The sequence below is a fragment of the Tachysurus vachellii genome, chromosome 7, assembly GCF_030014155.1.
Source record: "Tachysurus vachellii isolate PV-2020 chromosome 7, HZAU_Pvac_v1, whole genome shotgun sequence".
Taxonomy (NCBI): domain Eukaryota; kingdom Metazoa; phylum Chordata; class Actinopteri; order Siluriformes; family Bagridae; genus Tachysurus; species Tachysurus vachellii.
The window spans coordinates 14,048,474-14,068,551 of NC_083466.1; the positions used below are offsets into that span (position 1 = coordinate 14,048,474).

General features: G+C 35.9%; 2 protein-coding genes across 3 annotated transcripts; both read left to right on the forward strand.

Moving 5' to 3' along the window:
• The first annotated feature begins 1,598 nt into the window (after positions 1-1,598).
• On the forward strand, positions 1,599-14,724 carry ache (acetylcholinesterase). The gene is made up of 5 exons (XM_060874480.1): positions 1,599-1,878; positions 8,947-10,404; positions 10,571-10,763; positions 10,898-11,076; positions 12,129-14,724. The coding sequence occupies exons 2-5, from the start codon at positions 9,015-9,017 to the stop codon at positions 12,248-12,250; spliced, it is 1,884 nt and encodes a 627-aa protein (XP_060730463.1). The 5' UTR covers positions 1,599-1,878; positions 8,947-9,014; the 3' UTR covers positions 12,251-14,724.
• A 1,424-nt stretch (positions 14,725-16,148) lies between these two features.
• Positions 16,149-20,078, forward strand: zgc:92664 (uncharacterized protein LOC436695 homolog). Of its 2 annotated transcripts, XM_060874481.1 has the most exons (6): positions 16,149-16,385; positions 16,585-16,679; positions 17,086-17,187; positions 17,466-17,686; positions 17,811-17,915; positions 18,868-20,078. In XM_060874481.1, exons 1-6 carry the CDS (start codon positions 16,365-16,367, stop codon positions 18,930-18,932), a joined length of 609 nt encoding a protein of 202 aa, XP_060730464.1. In that variant the 5' UTR covers positions 16,149-16,364; the 3' UTR covers positions 18,933-20,078. The 2 variants fall into 2 exon arrangements, with proteins under 2 accessions (XP_060730464.1, XP_060730465.1); XM_060874482.1 differs by lacking the exon at positions 17,086-17,187.

The window sequence follows — 20,078 nt, forward strand, 5'->3', positions numbered from 1 at the left end:
TCTCCTTGAGCAGGCTTTTTTCTCCCCTCTGTCATCAGGTATGCATGTACTCTCTCTCTCTCTCTCTCTCTCTTTCTTTCTTTTGGGTGTGCATGTTTAGTCATTTGTTTTGGTGCTGATGGTGAAGGAACTACTAAATGCAATAAGGCAGATAAAATCCTCCACTGCTTAAAGCACTGGAATAGAGTACAGTCTAGGCACAGTCATGCTTTTTAATATGGCAGATCTTTCCTTTCACCAGATCTGTTGTTGGTATAGGTTGTCATGGACTTTTAAATATATGACACAAATATTAATGAAACACTGGTCCTATGGGGCTGCCACCATGACTCAAGCAAATATTCCTGCAAATATCTATTAACTTCAGCTTATTTTTGTATTTCTGTCAAAAATCTAATAAAACCACACAATGCCTTTATAAGGATACACTTTTTTTTAAGGATTATTGTAATCAACCAAGTTATCCTGAATTTTCTGCAAGATAAGTGTGCTTTTGGTGGGTTTTGTTTAAAGATATTTACTTGCTCATGCTGATGCTTTTCAAATGTCATGTTTTATTAAGATCAGTTAATGAAATGTCTTGTTATGATTTAATGGCAATGAATTTAATTCACAATATTTTGTCTTTTCAACATTTGTCTTGCAATGTTTTGCTTTTTAAAAACAGTCATAACTGTGTGAGAAACAAGTGTGTATTTACAAGGGTATAACAGTAATGAAATAATAAAGTAGCTATGTAGACATAATAAAAATTGAACTGAGGCATACAAATTTTCACCTTCAGCATCTGAGGCACTTTACTTGTAAAGGTTATTTTGCTGATTTCTGTTTATTTGGTTATGATCCTATATATTTTTATACATTCTTAAAGTCAATATTTATTTTTAATTTAATAATAATAGTTACCTAATACACATAATAATAATAATAATAATAATAATAATAATAATCATACATTTATAGTTACTTTATTTGAGTGGTACATACACAAGGCCTTTGTAACACATTTAAAAATCACTGTATCTATCTTTTAGGAAATGCTGCACTATTTATTAAAAATTATTTAATAACTCCTCATTTTATCAAGTGAAATTATAGGTTTTGTGTGATTTGTGTGTTGACTGATCTGCTGATATTTTTTATCTCAACACAGCATTCATGACAAGGTGGAAAATTCACAGAAGGTACACTGTGGTTTTTGTTTGTTTGTTTGTTTGTTTTTTAATCTGATCAATACTTTATCTTCTGGATATTACAGTAATTTAAGTGTCTGACATTTGTGCTTCATGAATGAACTAAGATGCATTGGATTGTTTCTTCATCATGGTTTAGATGTAAATTGAAGAGAATTCATTTTAAATGTAAATGCAGTAAAATCACTTTTTAAAACGCTTGGATTTTGTCTGTGAACGCGTTTCACTGCTTTTTTAATGTGTCATTGCGTGTGATGAAGAAAACAATTAGCTAAATGGGATTAACTAATTGCACTTAGTCCATTTGTTGCAGATGCAGCTTCGTCTATCTCGAAGTACAGCATATGGATGTGAGAAATGGGTGTTTTTTCTCGCGAGAATTCAATGCTGTCCTTTTTTTCATTATCAGTCTCCCCCTATCGACACAGCAGTGCAGTGCGACTCTACGTCCAATCGCCCCTAGTCGAAATCTCTGCGAGAGAGGTGACATCAAGCGTTTAAAGGGCCGAGGCAGTAAATTTGGTCGTGGCAGACGAGGCAGAGATTCTCTGTGCTTTCCAACTGCCCTCTTCTACACCCACATTCAGCAGCACAGCCATCATTCCGGCTTGTTCCGCTCAAGGACAGGAACGAGAAAGAAGGGAAAAGGACAGAGTCAAGCCGCCTCGCCAACGGGAATCACCAGGTACGGTCCATTCAGCCACTTTAAACCTTCAATTGAGCTCTGTTCCTTTTCAAGTTATGCTAAAGCGACCCCGTTGCAATCGAAAGTAACCACTGCGCAGAGACAGGACCAGCGCAGTGATATGAGGAAGCGGGGTTCCGTGTGCGCGCCTGTGGTGCGTCTTCACGCGCTGTTGCGTGTGTTTATTAAGGTTTGCACATATTTGCGTTTGTTCATTTTTCGACGTTGTCATTTGATCGGTGCGATTTAGTTCCTCTTGGAAAATGCTGCACATGCTTAGTTTTTTTAATGACCTTTGGACTAATCCGAGATATTTCATGAGATGGAAATTTCCTCTTGCAATAATCGGTTTATAAATGTCATTAAAACTATTTATTTAAAATTTGCTATTGATTATTATTGTTGTTGTTGTTATTAATATTATTATTATTATTTTATTAATGCTATTATTATTATTTTTTTTTTAATTAATGCTATTATTATTAGTAGTAGTAGTAGTAGGCTATTAGTAGTTGTAGCAGTATATAAACACTGGATGAAATCTCTGTCACTAAAGTGCAGTGGACACTGTGTGTCGCTTGCAAGTGTATGTCTTTGTTGAGGCCAATTTGTCCACTGTGATTAAACTTGACACGATTGACTGGGTTGTGCATATGAAGTAATACGTTAACGTTCGCCTAAAAAGAACAACCTGTAAGTCTGTTTTGTTCGAAGGGAAAGCAAGGGTTCAGAAATCATGCACGAAGCCGGTGATGGATATGCGCGCGCTCTGTGATTTCATTATTTTGCATGACTGGATGTAAGTAGATGAGGCTTGCTGCAGATATGGAGAGAGAATTAAGGCGGCTCGTGAACACACGCCAACGCACGCGCACTCGGGGGCAGTGCGCTCTATAATTAACTCTTGTTTACCTCAAGCACCTGTCTCACATCCTTTCCAGCTCGTCTGGTCCTGAACTGCTTAATTAGCTGTGTACAATTTTATATATTTCTTCATTTTGCAATCACTAGATTCTTCTGGGTCTAGAAATAAACTAAGCCAGTTTTTGTTCAGAGTTGTTCATTATAATAACCAAACGCTACGGTCAGAATTACATTTGTTTTATAATTTATTCTGTCAGAGCAATGGATCATTTTAATAATAGCACTCATCTGTACTGCTGGCATCTATCCAGCTGTGGGAGGAAGCACAAAATAGAAACATCTGTGTGATTTGTGGGCTGATCAGTAGGTCAGTGAACTGTAAGTCATATGTGGGAGTGTAGCCTATGTGTGACTGTATGAACAAACTATTATAATTACTGCACAAAAGTGCAAAGAAACACTCACTGCATGCAACAGATAACTCTTTACTCTCGAGATGATCCAGATGGTTCATAAACAAACTCAAGTTTGCTGCAAGAATCTTTACTCAAACAAGAAGATATGAAATCATTCCTGTCTAATACAAATTTCTAATACAAATTTCTTGCATTAACTTGAACTTACTGAAATGTTTGGTAGCAAACAGACATCCACAGAAATGAAGATAGCAGAGGGCAACCTAGGATATTGTGTTCCCTTGTGTAAACCTAATAGGTGGATACATTTGAATTTTAAAGATCTGAGGGTTTTGTATTGTTTTTAAAATCATTCACAATATTTTCATTAGAGTGCGTTATAATAATCATGATAATATCATACTCTCTTATTGCCCCCTTTTTAGCTTGCACGTATAGCGGTTATGTTAATGCAAGTGTCAAGACTGTGTGCAGAGACGATTCAGTTAATAGTATGGGCTCTTTTTATTTTCTATTTCTATAGCTCCACACACTGTAGTGGTAACACAATTCTTTACAAATGCTGGAGAAAGAAAAAACAAAGTGCAAGTATTTCATGGTGTAAGATTTCTTGTAGAAAAGAAGTCCATAAAGTGTTACTATTTAACTTGTGTAGCCCAACTGTGCATTATTTGACTGACTTACTTAAACCAATTGACTATGAATTGCTAATCTGATTCTGACCATCAATTAAATAGCTTACAGTAATTAGGAGTATACTTGTTTCACTGGGGAGCAAGTGTTTATTTTGGAAATAATGAAGCAGAGTAGGTAGGAGAGGGGAAGGAGTATATAAGGATATGACATTATATATGACATGATATAAGGATATAAGTGCATATTACTACATTTAATCCCAAGTTGAAAATGAATCCCCCTGCGAACTTCATACACAGATTCCAGGGTCTAATTTGAGCCTCTCCACCATGTTTATCCCCTATGCTCATTCCCCTTTTCTTTACCCTTGTATCCGGCTTGCAGCTGTTCTTTTGGATATTAATAAGTCCATTGAGACACACTGACAGGCACCCCTGTTACCCAGTAACTTGGGCGCCACTACAATCTCTCTATTTTTCTGTCGTGTTAAGTGCAAAGCAAGTGTTTTTCTTAAACGGATATATTACTTACTACACGGCTTATTTAGCTTTAAGCAGTGGCCTGTCTATACTAACGTAAGGTAGTTACAGTATAATGGGGCATCATTAAATAATGATTAGTCATTGTCTCAGAACATGAACATACTCTACAAATTTGTCTTAGAATTATTTTATGGGGCATTGTTGGGGAAAAAAAAGGAAATTTGATATAATAGAGACATCACACATAAATTAAAAAACATATGAGTAAGAGTAGAAAATATATAACACTGTGCACACATGCTCTTTAAATTACATGAACAGATGATCCGACATATTATCAGACATTTACAATGGATCAGAATAAGATTCACGGATGTTCTAAGGAATTCTTCTGTTTTTGTTCCAGTATGCAAATTGTTTAAAAAAGTATAATAGCTAAGTAAACATAACTCAATTTAAGAAAACTGCTGTCACAGAAAATTAAGCTACATTTGCTAGCACAGATTATATATCAAGTCAATGTATGTTGCAAAATGTAGACAGTGGGCTACATGAAAATAAATGTCCCTGATATTCACCAGGTATGTAAGAATACTTGCAAATTCCCTTCTAGGAAGCAGAGAAGTCATTCTCAAACTGTGCACGAAAAAAAATATGAATAGAAATAGAAATTAATAGAAATTAATTAAATAATGTTTTTAGACATGTATAATAATCCTTGTGTTGTGTTCATTTCTGTGTAACCAATTTTCAATTATTTGAAAATGGAAAATATTAAAGCCTATGATTATTAATTCAACTTGCACCCATCCTAAACATTTCTGACATATGGCGTGTTTCGATTTACAGGTAATGAGACTGTATAAGTTGATAGTGAAGTAACCATGTTAAAAATGTTGACTCAATCTTTTACTCTGTCTGTATCCTCCCTCCACTTTCTTCATGTTTTTGTGTATCTTTTCCCTAAAACATTGCTAGATTTTTCTATTGCTATGCTTGTGTTGCTGGCCCGTAGTTCAGTTTCTGACAACATTGATTATATTATATTTCTTTCTGATTACATAGTAACTCTGGCTTGCCTTTTGTTTGTGAAGCAAACAAACAAAAGACGTGCAGCAGTAAAAGTCTTTGGTGAGACACTTGACTCCAATCTGTCAATTGAAGCTCATTTAGATAATATTACTAGGCTTTCTTTTATTCACAAATATTGCTAAGATAAGAGCTATATACACAACACTATGACACAATGCAAAAAAAAAAATCATGCTTTTTTTGATTATTGGATTATTGAAATACTTTAATCTCTAGATGATCCAGATGGTTCATAAACTCAAGTTTGTTGCAAGAATCTTTACTCAAACAAGAAGATATGAAATCACTCCTGTCTAATATAAACTGCTTTGACTTCAAATCAAACTTTGCATTAATTATAAAATGCTACTATTGACCTATAAAGCACTGAATGGTCTTACACCACAGTATCTGAGCAAACTTCTTGTCTTTTATGATCCAGCATGCTTGCATTGATCAAAAGTGAAGACTATTTTTTGGTACCTTCAATATTGCAGATATACAGCAGGGTGGAGAGCTTTCTTATCCAAAGCCTTATGGAACAGGCTTTCTATTAGTATTTTGTTCTTGCCAATGCCACATCTGGCTTGCTAATTGAAGACAGATTTATTAACAAAAATTATATAATAATGAAACACAAATATGTGGAATTGATATATTTCTGTGAAGCTGCTTTGTGACAATTTCCATTGTTAAAAGCACTATAAATAAATCAAAAATAATTCTCATTATATTTATTTATAAAATAAATAAATCTCATTTACTAGCAGTAAAAGCGCTATATTTGGTTAATATTATCTATTTTTCTCAGAACATTTTTATATGAACTTGTTTCTTTTAAACCTATTATAAAGGATAGTGATGGTACAAATCATTATTTTGACTTTGCAGATACAAGGTTTTAATCACTACTAATTTGGCCATTTGTAAACTGCAGAAGGTCAGCTATGCATAAAAAACATTTCAGAAAATAAATAAATGAGTACATATGACAAATGAGATCAATAAGTACACACCACATGAAGGACAGATTTTTATTCTGCTTGTTTTATAAATGTACACCTTGAACTTATATGGTACATTCTTGGTAGCTCATTCCTAGAATTAGAAGACCATTTTTAGACATAAAGCTTTGTTTTGAAATAGAGTACTGTTGAGCTGGTGCTGAGATGCGTCAATGCATGCTCATGTACAAAAAGTTCTTCGGCTATAAAGAAGGGAACTCCTACATTTGCTTCCCACTCTTTTAAAATGTTTTCTAAAGCTCTCTGAACCAAGATTATTTTTGCTATATGGACTGATTGTGCTGAGATGCTGTACAAAGTGACACAGAGCGATTTATATCTCATGTCCTTCCCACAATTTGCTGCTGAGTGCATACTCAGAAATTATATTTTGCCAGTTCCTATGAGAAAATCTTTAGATGCACAAACTGTAGGAGAGTAAACTGATTCTGAGTTGAAGATTTTAGCAGATTTGATTAGTTGTGTGTGCATTTGTGTTGTTTGGGTGTCTTATTTCACACTAAAGAACACAGAAGGACAGGATTTGAGATGTTTTGGGGATTAAATCTAAAAATGTTTAAAACTGTATGTGAATGAGTATGTGTGTAGTTTCACATACTAGAAATAAAAAAGTATTTGTGGGGGAAGCATGCACAAACATGAAGAAAGTGGAAGAAAGATACAAAACTTAAAACTTTATTTCATGCTATTTAAAATAATACCAATTTTGTTTGACAACACACACCAATTTTGAGTGGTCGTTTTGGTGTGTGTGTGTGTGTGTGTGTGTGTGTGTGTGTGTGTGTGTGTGTGATCGTTAATGATACATACTTATTTAATCCATGTTTCTTTTAAACAAAGTACAATACACTCCTGATCAGTAATAGTTTCATTAACAATAAGTGCTTTAAATGAAAACAATCTAATATTTAACAGTCCTATACACAGCCAATGGTGCTGGCTGTGCATTCAGTATGATACAATTTTATGTTTATTAGATTATTAAAACTTTCCTGAACATTTTGGTTAGTTTGGGGAACAGACTATGTCTCAATATATAATGGAACCTGAGTTACGATTTGGTGCAGCTAGCAGACGGTTGATTTAGCCTGCTTGTCTGCTTCCTGGTGTGGATTGTCGCAGATTAACTGTTCTGTGACTGTTCTGTGACTATGAGCTATACTGCAAAAAATAAGAGCAGCACCTAACCGAGTGGAATGGATACTATCCCACCCTAATCTTCTTAAAACTACTACAATTATACAAATACCCATATTGTTTACAAAGCCTCTGGACATCCATTATTTTAGCAATCATAAACTGCTTTAAGCTAAATTGCCATGTTGCAAATAATGATGCCTGCTGCTTAAGTCCCTACTATTACCTGCTATATCTAGCACCCTTAATGTTTGCCAGGTTGAGTGTTTAATGTATCTTATTCAAAGATTTTAGACATATCCAACATGGATGACGTCCGAAATGCATTCTTCAAGATAATGAAAATGCGGAAGAAATAACAATAGCAGAAATAAACAGTATAGTTTAAATACTAATACAGGCAAGAAACTCCCAGCAAACAATTCAAAAATAAGATTTTACAGTTGACACAATCATATCAACTTATTTCCACAGTCTAAAAAAACCACGTCCAAGTTGAAAACCGATATTCTGTATGCCTACAACCAAAGAATAAAATAATCATTTCAGGTTGAGCTAATGACAAAATAACAAAAAAAAGGAAAGTATCTAAGATAGAGAGAGACAACTAATTTAAGATACAAAGTAAAAATATAATAAAATGTAATCAGTGCTTCCTTATCTACTCGGATGTAAAATGAGAAAAACATGTCACGTTACTTACAGTTAATTCCAGCCAATCCTATAACCTTGTTTGTAATTTGCACAAGTATAAAAAGTAATTTACATGTACATATAAACAGAACATTAGGACCCAACCATCAGTGGTTATGTTATGCTTTATTATTGCCACAAATGTTCAGAAATGCTTCTACCTAAACCTAAACATGAAGTAGTGTTAAAAAAAATCTAGGATGGATACTAGGCAAATATATTCTAGTGTATAACTTGGAAATCCTGACTACTAAATTATATTTTTTGTGTTTTCTGTAGTAGCTGTTTACACAAATAACATGATTATTGACAAGAAAACCCAAATCTTCCTCATAAAACTGTCTAACAATGTGAATAGTTCACACAACCCAGGACAGGCGACAGAGACAGAAGAACAGAAATAGCATCTTCCCAACACAGCTGCAGAAAAAGTCACGTACCTTCCCCCTACCCATGCCTCTCAAACTAATCCAGTCATCATGGCAACCAAACAACACATAAAATATAAACAACCTCACAGGTGTATGAGATTGTTAAGACATTTCCTTCAAACAAGTGTTCTTAAGTGGGAGATTACTAGTACTAAATGTAGAGCAGTAGTTAAATTTTTGTAGTATTCTGTGGTTTTGTAGTAAATATATATTCTATTCCTATTCTTTTAGAATGCTTGTGTTGTAAGAATATTTGTTTTTTATATTTGTTTTTATTGTTATTGTAATATATATTTTTTTTTGTCTTCCACAGATTATAATCTGAGCTGAGCCCAGAAAAAAAATCAGCACCTTACCAAATAACCAAAAGCAGAAGTGAAAATGAAGACCTTACTCCTCTCGATTATTTTCTGTATTTTCTTTATTCATCATTCCCTTACACAAAGCGACTCTGAGTTTATTGTAACAACTCGGTTAGGTCGTGTACAGGGTTTACGCTTTCCCATGCCAGATCGAAGCCATGTTGTTGCTTTTCTGGGTATTCCATTTGCAGAGCCTCCTGTAGGAAAAAAGCGTTTTAAGCCAGCTGAGCCTAAAAAGCCATGGAATGATGTGTTTGAAGCCACAGATTATTCCAATGCTTGCTACCAGTATGTGGACACTTCATATCCTGGCTTTCCTGGCACAGAAATGTGGAACCCCAACAAGATAATGAGTGAGGATTGTTTATACCTAAACGTGTGGGTTCCTGCTTCCCCTCGGCCACACAACCTCACAGTTATGGTATGGATATATGGTGGAGGCTTCTACAGTGGTTCTTCTTCTTTAGATGTCTATGATGGTCGCTATCTAGCACATTCTGAGAAGGTTGTGGTGGTATCTATGAACTATCGTGTGGGTGCATTTGGGTTTCTTGCCCTTAATGGCTCCTCTGAGGCTCCTGGAAATGTGGGACTGCTAGACCAGAGAATGGCACTCCAGTGGGTCCAGGATAATATTCAATATTTTGGAGGAAATCCTAAGCAGGTAACCATTTTTGGGGAGAGTGCTGGTGGAGCCTCAGTTGGCATGCATCTTCTGTCTCCAGAGAGTCGCCCCAAATTCACTCGTGCCATTATGCAAAGTGGTGTGCCAAATAGCCCTTGGGCTACAGTCAGCTTTGATGAGGCTCGAAGAAGGGCCATCAAGCTGGCCAAATTTGTAGGCTGTCCTGATGATGATGACGCTGAGCTTGTTGACTGCCTTAGGAACAAGCAACCACAGGAGCTTATTGACCATGAGTTTCAGGTACTCCCATATAGCAGCCTATTCCGTTTTTCGTTTGTGCCTGTGATTGATGGTGTGGTGCTCCCTGATACCCCTGAAGCCATGTTGAGCTCAGGCAACTTTAAAGATACCCAAATTCTTTTGGGTGTAAACCAGGATGAAGGATCATATTTCTTGATTTATGGTGCACCAGGTTTCAGCAAGGACAATGATAGTCTGATCTCAAGGGAGGATTTTCTACAAGGTGTTAGGATGAGTGTTCCACATGCTAATGATATTGGATTGGAGGCTGTTATACTTCAATACACGGACTGGTTGGATGAGGACAACCCTTTGAAAAACCGCGAGGCAATGGATGACATTGTGGGGGACCATAATGTAATCTGCCCTCTGCAGCACTTTGCAAGATCCTACGCTAACTCTGCCCAGCAGACAGGAACAACATTTCAAGGAAACCTTGGTTGGGCCAATTCAGGCCCAGCAAGCAACAGCGGCCCTTCACAAGGTAAGGTACTAGTAGATAGATGCAGTACTTTTGATTTGCAATTTAGGTTCTATATTTATGGTTTAGTGCAATTTAGATAGATTCTCCAACTGGTATAAGGTTTTAAAAATGTATTTAAAATGTCACCTTATTTTTAACAAGCACCTTTCTGTGTGGTTCACAACAGTTGCTGTGTACCTCTACCTCTTTGACCATCGCGCCTCAAACCTGGCCTGGCCAGAATGGATGGGAGTGATCCATGGCTATGAAATTGAATTTGTGTTTGGGCTGCCATTGGAGAAGAGGCTTAACTACACTGCAGAAGAGGAGAAGCTCAGTCGACGTATAATGAGATACTGGGCTAATTTTGCTCGTACTGGGTGAGTGAAATACAATTATGTGAGCTTGTGTGTGCTTGGAAAATGTGGACAAATTGGTCTGTGCACGATTTTCCTCCCTATATTGTAATGATGGGATGATCATTTTATTTTCACTTTTCTATTCTTTTACCTAGCAATCCCAATATTAACGTTGATGGATCTGTAGAGAGCCGACGGCGATGGCCTCTCTTCACAGCAACAGAGCAGAAGCATGTGGGCCTAAACACAGACGCAATGAAGGTGCACAAAGGGCTGAAAACACAGTTTTGTGCCCTGTGGAACCGGTTTCTTCCTCGCCTCCTTAATATAACTGGTAACTAATGGAACTGATAGTAACATTTTTCAATTTATGTTATGATGTGAATTGTTGAGATTATTTCTGTCCCAATGCTGAAACTCCTAGATGATGCATTTTATATGTGCAATTCATCAGCAGAGGCCATGCAATGGTCATGCTGTCAGCCATTAAGAAATTGTAACTTTGAAATGTTGCCATCTTATTAACTTACATATATTCACCTTTAGAGCATGGACACAGGAAACAGTGAAATGAGAAATTGGGAATGTTAAGTACTAGTGGATAGAGAAACAACCTAGGTGGTAATGTTTGAAATGGCTCACTTATGTTTAATGTTGATTAGACAAGAAGGGCTGAGGAAAATAAATGGGATAAGAAAAACAAAAATAGATTTACTACTTTGTTTTTATTTATCCTTCCTTTCATAAGTAATATGGTTCAGTTTAGGTTAAAATGAAATAAGCTAAATGACACATATTATTTGTACATGGCAGGCATTGTGCAATGAAACTGCTTCAGAGTGTATGAAAACATAACGTATAGACCGCACAGTACATAAGGAATTTCAGTTCATAAGGAAATGCCTTTTCTTTGTATGTGTATCTTGGAAGAAAACAAAACAATTGGTCATCTTCTACTGGATGTGAACCAGTAGAAGTTGGATGTGAAACTTTTTTTTCCAAGAGTGTAAGGTACTTTGGCTGCAGTGACCTGAACTCATAAACTGCAAATGCTCCATAGTGAGTCTTTGCTCTAATAAAAGGTTTGGGTGTGCTGTCAAGTAATTTGTTTAATGGCATTACTTGGTGTATGTCTGGAAGGTCTCTGTACTGTTTGTTGATTTTCCATTCTGGTGTTTGTTTGTTTTTTTATTTTGTGAAATGTATTTAATTTGTCATTTATAGTCATAACCTATTTTTTCTCTATATAAGCTAATTGTGTAGTTATTTAATCACAGTATTGAGTCTGCATCTCATTTTCATGGAGCTTTTTACATTTTTAAGCAAAATTAGACATAATGACTGCTATTTCTTTCTCCCTATCTATTTCCTCCTCTCTATACTCAGACAACATTGATGATGCTGAACGGCAATGGAAGGCGGAATTCCACCGCTGGAGCTCCTACATGATGCATTGGAAGAGCCAGTTCGACCACTACAGCAAGCAAGAGCGTTGTACAGATCTGTAGATAAACATGCAGAGAATGTGGAGCATTGGAGAGAATGCAAGAAAATAAAAATTAGAGAAGAGTGATGACCATATTACTCTATAGTCTCAGGAGCCCTCTGATAGAATGTCTCTGAGCCACTGTAGATTATGCCCTTTATTGATGGGTTCCTCTGAGTAGGTAGAAGATTTAACATGGGAAGGTTACAGTTATAAGCTATGTAGTATATGATTTGCCACCAGTATATTGTTAGCTGTTGTATTATTTCGCATTTAAATACTATTACAATTGCCCTAGACAGTGGTTTGACTGCGCTGCATGTTAACTGCAGGAAGAGACTATTAAAAGTTACGGTCATCACTGAAGGTGTACTGTATGAGAGAACATGTTAAAAGTGCGATATTACCTCGGATAATTGTGTCTGTGTGTGTCAGTATGCCTATACCAGTTCACTCTTGTCCTCAGGATCCCATTTTCCTTTTTTACTTTGATTTGCTTAAGCTATAATTGCTGCTTGACCATATGTGCATTTGTCTATATTCCTCTTCTGTAATGTCAACCCTCTCCACTGTTTAAATTTTGTGTGTGGCCTATGGTTATGTGCAGTTGTCTGCTGTCTCTGTGCGGGTCCAGAACAATTCTTTGATATCACATATAAGGGAATCATTTCAGTCCATGCTCAATGTGCTGGCTCTATACTATGATGTTTTTGTTCTGGCTTCCAGAAATATGTGTGTATGCCATGTCTGTGTATTATACTCATATGTAAAGAATTTTCATCATGTTTGATACACCTATTGCATGCATACGGGTGCTCACAGCATGTTCCACCTCTATTTATGTGTGTTTGCGAGGGTGTGCAAGCTAAAAAGTGACTGTGTAAGAGTATATCTGAATTGAGCGCCTCCACGGGTCATTATCCATTATCTCCTGTCTATATGTAGCACACCACTTGTGAAAGTCACCTCCACTTTCATTATATTTACGCGGGCACTTTGTGCATCTGTGCAAGTCCTTAAAAGAGAGGTCTGTAACTACTGTGTCATGCCTGTGTGCCAAAGAGTCAATAACTTTTTTCCACTACTGGCTCCCCTCCCAGTAGGAAAGAATTTTCATTACGGTAATGGAAGGAGTGTAATTTAGTTAGTGCTCATTTGAAATGATGGTCTGCTGTGTCAGCCATCTTAACCCCAACTTCGCCATCACTCAACTTATGCATTTGGTAGATGATGCAGAAAAGCAGAGTGTTTAAATGGGAGTGCTTAGAGAGCAGACATTTACAAGAGCCAAGAGCCTACTCATTCTCATGGTTTAGTATGTCCTTTTTTCCTTTTCAGTCGCATGCTTGCACTTATTATGAAATGTAGAAGAGCACACTTCTCTGAGACAGAGAACACAGAGAGTGTTTTCACTTTGCTCTTGTCTGGTTTAATTATTATGTACAATATTTATTATATACTTTTTGGACACTTTCTCTATCCTCATTTAATGTACAATTTTTCTTGCTCTTATCTTCTGACCGTATCTAGCTCACTATATTTGTATATTTTAAAGTGTGTTTATTTGGATGCTTAGAGATACTTTGAGTCACACCACTGAGTTATTCACTTGATATTTCAGTATAGTTTATCTCTTAATCAGTTCTTAACACTGTGGAAGGGCAAGCTCACCAGCATGTATTACAATTAGCTGTAATTAAATGTAACCTCGCAAGCTGACAGGACAAGGGAGTTGTAAATGGAAAAGATATCATCTTGAAAATAAAATAAAATTCTGTATGGAATTGTTTTGATATGAGAAAACAGATAAGTGAATTAAATGCATGTGCCAGCATTGTGGCTGGGGCATGAGCTTGTCTGTTGCTGCTCTTGCATCTTTTGCTCATGACAATTTTTCCTTATCTTCTGTCCAGTGACAAGACCTTTGCATGTCCTAAATCTCCTCCCCAATAGATTCTGTACTCACAAATTTGACTGATAAACCTTGCGACAATACTCCAGTGCTGATGTTATTATATCATACATTTATATCTACTAAATATTATTATTAGCCCTGAGATTGAGGTTAGCAATAATAGGTTATACTTGCAGTGAAATATATTGGAATTGACAGTAATTTCATCGGTATTAAACATGGTAGTGATATTGTGATTGATAAATCATCTTATCTGGACAAAGTGTTGTATGTGGGTTTTTTCCCAGTAAAAACTATTCTGGGAGTCTTTACTGGTTCATGTGCTGTTGAAATCACTCATATACTGTAATTAATGTGAACACAACATTGTGTGATTATGTTTAAGTGTGAGTATCATTTATGCATCCTCAGATTGATAGCTTTTTCATTTTTATCATTATTCTTTTTGGTCCAGACATTGCTCACTGTGCCAAACTTGTGTGGTGACAGCATTGTGCTACTACTCTGCATGGTACTACTGCTGCCTCTTGGGCATTGTATTTGAAGTCCTCCAACAAAACCTCATTAAAAAAGGTCTGACTAAGCTAAAATTGTGTGTCCCTTTTTTGCAGATGACAACCAACAATAAAATTGCAAATTCAAGAGAAATGGAATGCATTTTTAAATAATCACAAACAAGTTGATACTGTCTTATGTGGTCTGTCACAGCAATTATGGGCTCATTTCACTGACAAAGGAAGCACAGAGACTGTTTACATGCACCGCATGCAAGCAGAAGAAAAGCAGTAAAATCCACTCTGCCAAGAGTCTATAATCATTTCATTAAAGGGAACTAAAAAAACACAACCACACAACTCAATAAAGGGTATCACTCCCCTTTATTGGAAAGGTAGAAAGCATACTAACCCAGCAAAAAAAGTCTACAATAAGTACTGCAATCAATAAAAGGAATGATTCCATAAGTCAAATAATTAATATTTATGCTCACTAATTACATTCAGTCAGAGGTTGTGTGTGTGCGCGTGTGTCTGTGTGCAATGTCACTGTCATTAATTAGCTTATCTCATATTTTTTTTAAAAATCCTGTAATTTAGCTAATTAATCAGTTGCATTTCAACACAAATTGTAGCCCTTGCATAACTGATGTAAGCAAATGATTAAACATTATGCAGGAGATGATGTCTGTTTCATGTAAGTGATGGGTCTTGTATTTAGAAACTCTTGAGTATTTCAGTATCATCTCTCATATAGTTTAGACTCATGGTTCTCATAGTGGAGTGCAGTGAATCCACGGACCAATGAGCACTGGAAGTATTAGAGAAACTATCAACCATTAAATTTGATTCATTATTAGGTTATTATAGCAATTAGCCAGGTCACTTGAATTGAATGGGTTTTATTCATAATCTAATGAAACCTTTAATGAACAATTATGTTTTGTAAAATAAAAAGAAAAAAGAGTGACACTTTGACTCTAGTCAGATCTGAATAAATTATTGCATGTATATAAATAATAGCCTGGGATGAGACTATGCTGTTCTGGTTGTGGCTTTGAAGAGAGTTTGTTATTTACAAATATTTTTCTTAATCAATTTATTTATTGAAATATTTTAGCACAATATACTTCATATGCTGCTAATATATTTAAATACATAAATTGATTTCGACACTAATGAAATTCATACATAATATAATTAAATTCTAGTACACTGCAGTGCACCTTTTGTCCTGCAGATGGCGCTTTGCACAAGTAAAATAAAACGTCGCATACACACGTTGTTAAAAATATTCCTTTTTTTTTTTTATTATTGACTACAAAGTATTTAAAATGACATACAACGTTAAACAGAATTCAAACCAATCACACTGCATTATAACACTGCTTTCTAACCCTAGTCCTGAGGTACCTCCTGACCGAAAAGAGCGAGATATATAGAAATCCCACGACCTGCGCGTTTTTAGCGCAACGTTGGGTGTTTTGAACACTTTAAATTAGCTGACCAATCGCGTACAGAGGTAGGATTTTGACCAATGAACGTCGGCGAACACGAGCGGAACCTTTATGGCGCACTAATACTATTATTCGGTTCAAAACATTATTTTATTTTATGCAGGACAAAAGTAAACACTAAGCGTTTCTAAAACATCCCTTGTGTATAAGTGAACTAAACTACAAGCGCTGGGACGCTGATTTATTTCGCTGTTTAGATCAGACGGAACAATGACCTCGGCATCAACAAAGGTACTTTATATACAGGCTGCAACACATTAACGCAGTGTCATTATTATTATTATTATTATTATTATTATTATTAGACGCTGCTTTGTCTTTGTTTTTTAACATGTCTTCATGATATATTTTCTTGTTGATCCTGATCACTATTATAAATCACCCAGTCGTGTCCCTTTGGCTGACTGTATGTTTATCTTCACACCCACAGGTTGGTGAGATCTTCTCTGCAGCAGGAGCTGCTTTTACTAAACTAGGAGAACTCACCATGCAGCTGCACCCGGTGGCAGACTCGAGTCCAGCAGGGTGAGAAGTGCTGAAGGTTCTGCTGCTCTCTAACTCGTGTTTGTTGTTGTTGTTGGTGGTGGTCATGAGTCACAGAAGAAAAAAAATCCTGTTTCTTTCACGTGTGGTCTTCTTCCCTTTCCCTGTTATACCAATAACGCACTGCCTGAACTGAACATGGATGTTTTACAGCACACACTCATTTTCACACATTTGTCAATTTAGCTCAACTCCCAAGTTTTTATTTCTCTTGAATTTTTCAAAGATCATGTGCAAACTGCCAATCCTGTCTCAATAATAATAATAATAATAATAAGTTATTTTTTTTTACTCCCAATTGATTTTGTGCATTGTAAACCAATTCATAAGGTAGACCGATAATCAGCCTGAAGTATAGTCACACCATGAGGCCTGTCTCTCCTTGCAGAGCTAAATGGACGGACACAGAGATTGAGATGCTCCGGTCAGCTGTTAGGCGTTTTGGTGACGACTTGAACACACTCAGCTCGGTCATCAAGAAGCGCACAGTGTAAGCACTCAGGTCTCTCTACTTTGTTTTACTTCCTATACCAGGCCTGAATGCTCATCCCAGGATGTGTGCTTGGATCTTCGTTTTGTAATATATGCTAAAGATTTGTATGGAAACAGAAGAGGTCCTCTTTCTTGTAATTCGAATACGCTTTGTGAAAATTCAAGAGAAACAAAACAGTATTTTTTTTTATATATCTATATATAAATCTGTAAACCAAAATATGTAAAGGTTAATTTATGACTAGCTAGATATTTGAATTAACTTTTTATGCTTAGGGCACAAATCAAGACCACAGTCAAGCGCAAGCTTTATGAAGACAGTGGAGTTCCTTTATCCTCTGACTCACCAAAGAAAAGCACCAAGAAGGTCCCAGCTGCCACAGCACCCCCTCTACCACCAACAATCCTAACCGTGCCAACATCTCAGGTCGTGGTGTCAACAGGATTACAGGGTCCTTCTACAGGTTCTGGTAGCATCAAGAAGCCAAAAACTGCAGGTGAGTATCACCACGCAGAAGATGCTATGAATCACATTCGGGTAAATTATCATTAAGGGAGGGGTTATGATGAAGTTTTCTTACAACAGAAATAAAATTAATGAATTAATTGTCTATTTCACAGATGTTACTCTCAGTGCTCTGAATGATTCAGATGTAAACAGCGATCTTGTAGACATTGAGGGACTCGGTGACAGCTCTGCAACAAAAAAGCTCAACTTTGATCAAGGTACAAACCTGCAATACAAAGATGCTTGATAATTATTACAGAGAAGGTTTAGAACTTCTAAAGCAGGGTATTCTACTAAAATTTGTGAAAGTCCAGCTACATATAATCCATTGCTTAATGAGGTACTAACATGGTCGGTTACCTTTTCATGCTAAACCATTATTGAGTCTGTTGATGGCTATAAATAAGAACCATTATTTTGAAGTGGTTTTATTTCACATTGGCACTTCTCTTTGCCTCTTTTATATAATAGTACAAACTCCAAATTTTCCTGTCTTTTATATCCTCTTAAATATTCTGTTCGTCACTCGCCCTCATGGTCAACATATGAGGAGAAAATAAGGAGCAGTAGACTCATCAAGAAAGCTTTGTAAGACTTTCATAGATCCCCCACCACCACCTCTTTGAGTGGAGAAAAAATTCTGAAAGTCCTTGAAAGCTTTCTTGATGAGCATACAGCCCACTATTTTATCCTCATACTCAAATCGGGTTTGCTAAAGTATTTTTTCGAGATCTTGGTTTGAGCCACTAAAATATGTTGCAGGGTCTGCATCCAAACTATGGTCTTGTATGTTCACTGGTTCTAAAGATTTTTCAATCCAGTGTCCCCTTTAACTGTCTACCACTGTAACATAATACATTATTATTATTACTAGTAATATATAATAATAATAATAATAATAATAATAATAATAAAAGCATGTACCCACAAACTATGCTTCACAAAACCCTCTTGACCCTACTTGTTCTAGTGGGCCAGGTGCTCAGTTCTAAAGAACATAATGGAATAAAAGAGTAATAAAAAAACACTTTCTTTGGACATTTTGAATGTATGATTTCAGCACAGTTAGACTTATGGGACCTTCAGTTTGAGTCGGTGTATTGTTGAGTGCTATATTGTTCACTGGAACAAATGTTAAAAGGTTTTGTTGCACATTTATTTGTCTCACAGAAAGTCTGAACCTTGACTCAAGTCTCATCATGAACTCCAGTGACCTGCCTCTCCTGTCCCGCTGAACATGGCTGAATCTGTAAAATAAAACCAAAAAACTGTAAAGAAAAAAATAAGGAATATTACATCAGACTGGGCTGAACCTTCACAAAACAGTCCAGTCCAGGAACCGGTCTCTATGTTTCTACTATATTGATGGATTCTGAAACAGGTATTGTTTTCATGCAAGGTCAAATTTGTAAGGTGAAGATGAAATGTCTCATTTTATAATCATTCTTTGGGTCTGTTCAAAAATGGCCTAAAACAGAGCATTAGTGTCTTAAACAGTTTTTTTCATGACACCAATACTTAAAATTATTATCTTAACATTCATTTTAAATAAAATTTTATATTTTGGTTTCATGTAAATCGATTCATTTGTTATATTTTGAATATGTTCCCATCAAATGTGTATAAATACACAATAATGCTATTTTCCTGTACTGTTTGTCAGTTTAACTAGTGTCAGCTTATGTTTTTTTTTAACTTGAGTTTGCCCATTATGTCAGATTGAGAGCAATCTGCATGCATTCTGCATGTGACTAAGTACAACACTTGTGTACTCTTTGCTTGATTGCATAAGGTCACCATCGCATGTATAAAATGACTAATACAGTCTAAAGTGTTTATTTGTGAAATTCTAAAATGTTTAGTTTACTTTTTGTTGGGTGGTCTAATCTCACAGGGGACACAGTCAATAATTGTGTTTCTGATCAATTATACATAAGCAATTTAACAAAGGGTCAAGTTTGTTTATTCCTGAACAGATTCTGTGACAGCACCTTTAAACACTGGTCTGGTTTATTTTCCAATGTGTAAGTATTGTATATGAATTAATGAAAGAAAGAAAAAAAAAAAAAAAAAAAAACAGCTCTACACTTTCTTCAGAGAAGCTAGTGGGGAACGATAAACATCCTAATTAAGTATTAGTGTTGCTTCTATGACAGTGTGTTCTAAACTATACTTAATTGGGTGTAATACAATATCTAAAAAGGACCACCATTATATCCAAAAAATGTTCCTTATTAATGTGGAAAGTGAGAGAAAATGTTCTCCATTTTGGGATACATATTTTTGGATTCATATTATGAATTCAAGTGTAGATCCAGATAATGTGCAAAACTTTGGCATCAGACAAATCTGTCATGTATAAATAAAGTCAATTTATCGTA

What these genes read in the sequence shown, in the direction of transcription:
- ache (XM_060874480.1), top strand. Translation starts at nt 9,015, where the DNA reads ATGAAGACCTTACTCCTCTCGATTATTTTCTGTATTTTCTTTATTCAT. An exon ending in GCTAATTTTGCTCGTACTGG is followed by an intron (nt 10,764 to 10,897) that starts GTGAGTGAAATA and finishes TCTTTTACCTAG; the next exon opens with CAATCCCAATATTAACGTTG. An exon ending in TCGCCTCCTTAATATAACTG is followed by an intron (nt 11,077 to 12,128) that starts GTAACTAATGGA and finishes CTCTATACTCAG; the next exon opens with ACAACATTGATGATGCTGAA.
- zgc:92664 (XM_060874481.1), top strand. Translation starts at nt 16,365, where the DNA reads ATGACCTCGGCATCAACAAAG. An exon ending in TGACCTCGGCATCAACAAAG is followed by an intron (nt 16,386 to 16,584) that starts GTACTTTATATA and finishes TCACACCCACAG; the next exon opens with GTTGGTGAGATCTTCTCTGC. An exon ending in GTCATCAAGAAGCGCACAGT is followed by an intron (nt 17,188 to 17,465) that starts GTAAGCACTCAG and finishes TTTTATGCTTAG; the next exon opens with GGCACAAATCAAGACCACAG.